The following is a 2580-nucleotide window of genomic DNA, read 5'->3' as shown; positions in this document are numbered from 1 at the left end:
TATATTAAAAGGTTTTCAGTTATAATATTAAAATATGAAAAAAATTCTTAATAAATTATTTTCTTTCATAATAACCTAAAAGTATGAATTCTTTTGTGTGTAACTCTTTAAAGTAAAATTTTGAAACAAAATAAGAATAGTAATAATAAAATCGATTTTAAAATAACAAATTGATCATGCATTTGGTATACATTTTATATGTTAAACCACTTAGATATATTTGCTTTACTCCTAAAGCAAAAAAGCTTTTATTACTTGCTTGATAATAATGAAGCTTACAAAATCTTAGCTTATAATATTTACATATCGATCTTATTGCATTTATAATAGTCTTTTCCAAATCTATATTTATTTTATCTATTTATATATTTTTATTTTACGCTAAGATATTTCAAATACTTTTTATAACAGCCTCCTGTTTTTATATCGAAGCATTAAAAAGGAAAATTTGGCATTTACACTTAAAGTATGTTTCAAAAAAAGGAATATTTTTCGGAGCTTTATGTAGCCAAGTTATGGTAAAAAAAGAATTTTTTTCGATTTTAATATTTTTTAATGTACGTTTTTACAGCGTATTTGGTTCTTTTTTGTTTTACATTAAATGATAAATTCAAAAAAAATTGTTTCAAAAAAAGCGAATATTTTTATTTTAATACTTAGTATTATTTCATTTTGCTCTAAAATATGCTAAAGATCTTTTGTAAAAGCTTAAAGCCTATTTTGACACAATTATAATGGAATTTGCTGCCATTAACGTACTATTATTTCTTTCAATTTATTTAAACTTTTAAGGCGATATTGTGATTATTTTTGCTTTATAATAGCCCAAAGTGTCTCGATTGGAGTTAAATCTAGAGATTGTGCAGGCCAAGAAAAGAAGTTTTAATTGTTTTGACTTGAATACAGCTTTTTAGTGTGCTTGGGATCATTGTCTTGTTGAAAAATGTAATCTTGCAGATCCATTAATCTAGCCGAGTTAGGTAAATTATTAGATAAAATATTCACACAGTATTCAGAATTCATTTTAACTTCAATAAAAACAAGCTTTCCTACATCAAAGTATGAAAAACATCCCCATACCATTACCGACATTTCACCATGCTTTACAGACGCAGACAAATTACATGTTTTAAGGCCTGCATCGGCTTCACGCCACACAGAATCTTTACCATCAGAGCAAAAAAGGTTGAACTTGCTCTCATCTGAAAAAACTATCTTCTTTTTCTCATTATCTAATAGTAGTAAAAATTATCTACTTTTCTAAAGCCGGCACAAAATGTTTTTTTAAAAAGGAGTGGTTTTTTTATTGGAGAAAAGGGCCTAAAATTATAATCATTAAGTGTCTTTTTATAGTTGAATAAGAAACCCTCTGATTGATCTTGCTTACAAATCAATAGATAGCTTTCTTAATGATGTTTTGGGTTTTTTTTATTAATTTTAAGTAAAGCTGTAACATCATTAGCTTGTAACTACTTTTTCCTGCTACACCCCAGATCGTTCAACTGTGATTTTTTTTTCATATTTTTTACAATTTTAGATACTGTACTTTGTGAAATCTTAAATTTTCTTTCGATTTTGACCCGAGGCATTTTTTGGTTGGAAAGTAAAATAATTTCAATTTTGTCTTTTAAAGTCAACTGCATTGCATACAAGATTAATTTTATAAAATATAAAAAAACATATTTTTGGCGGTAAAAATTGTAGATTTTTAGTTAAAAATTATAATTTTTTTTTTTTAAAAAAGAAAATAATTAAAGGTCTAGCATCAAAAGCTGTAAAATTTAAAAAAGTTTTAATGCAAAATTGTCTTAATAAATCAAAACAATAGTCATTTATCAAAAAAATCTTTATCTGTAAAAAAATATTTCTTTTTTTGATTCAAACTGTATAGTATATACAGTGCGCGTCAAAATCTTAAGACACCTAAAAAAAATTTTTTTTCCGGTGCAAAATCAAACAAGATAAAATTCTAGAATCATAATTGGTGTTTAAATGTTGTAATTGACATGAGAAATAAAATATCTTTTATTAAATCTTATTTTATATATGTCTAATCTGATTTTTGGATTTTTTTATCTTAAGAGGCGCGTCAAAATCTTAAGACACTCCCCCCAAAAACACGTTTTATAGAATTGTAAATATTACATTCGTTTTATTTTGTTACAATAAACTACTGCATGAAATTATTTTTCTTATCCAAGCTACTACAAAACGCTTATAAAAAATAATTAGTCTTACAATTAAACGGAACGTCTCATTTAACTTAAATTTCGAAGTACAAACACACGCTTAAAATAATGATATCTGTTATTTATTGTTTTTTGATTCAAAAAGTAATTTAAATTTCTTTAACTTTTCTCAGGGACATGATGGTTTTGATGTTTTTTTAAAAAAAAAGTAATTTAAAAAAAAAAAACTTATTTATTGATTTTATCATCTCTTTCTTTAACAACGTCGATCATATGCTGTTGCATTACATTAACATATTTAAACAAATTTTCGGGTGTAATACTTGACCAGGCTACTAATATCGCAGAATGTAAATCTTGAATATTATTAAATTGTTTCCCGTCTCTATAA

At 25.0% G+C, this 2580-nt stretch overlaps 1 protein-coding gene across 1 annotated transcript; it reads right to left on the bottom strand.

Annotated features, from left to right (window-relative positions):
* Positions 1 to 2417: 2417 nt before the first annotated feature.
* On the bottom strand, positions 2418 to 2580 carry AAJ76_2340002 (hypothetical protein; the record flags this gene model as incomplete). Its single annotated transcript, XM_024474727.1, has 1 exon — positions 2418 to 2580. A coding segment is annotated over one exon (163 nt), but the record flags the coding sequence as incomplete, so codon positions are not given.

Source organism: Vairimorpha ceranae (assembly GCF_000988165.1).
Source record: "Vairimorpha ceranae strain PA08 1199 chromosome Unknown NODE_234, whole genome shotgun sequence".
NCBI classification, from domain to species: domain Eukaryota; kingdom Fungi; phylum Microsporidia; family Nosematidae; genus Vairimorpha; species Vairimorpha ceranae.
Note: the sequence above shows the minus strand (reverse complement) of the source record. Positions and strands in the feature narration are given on the sequence as shown.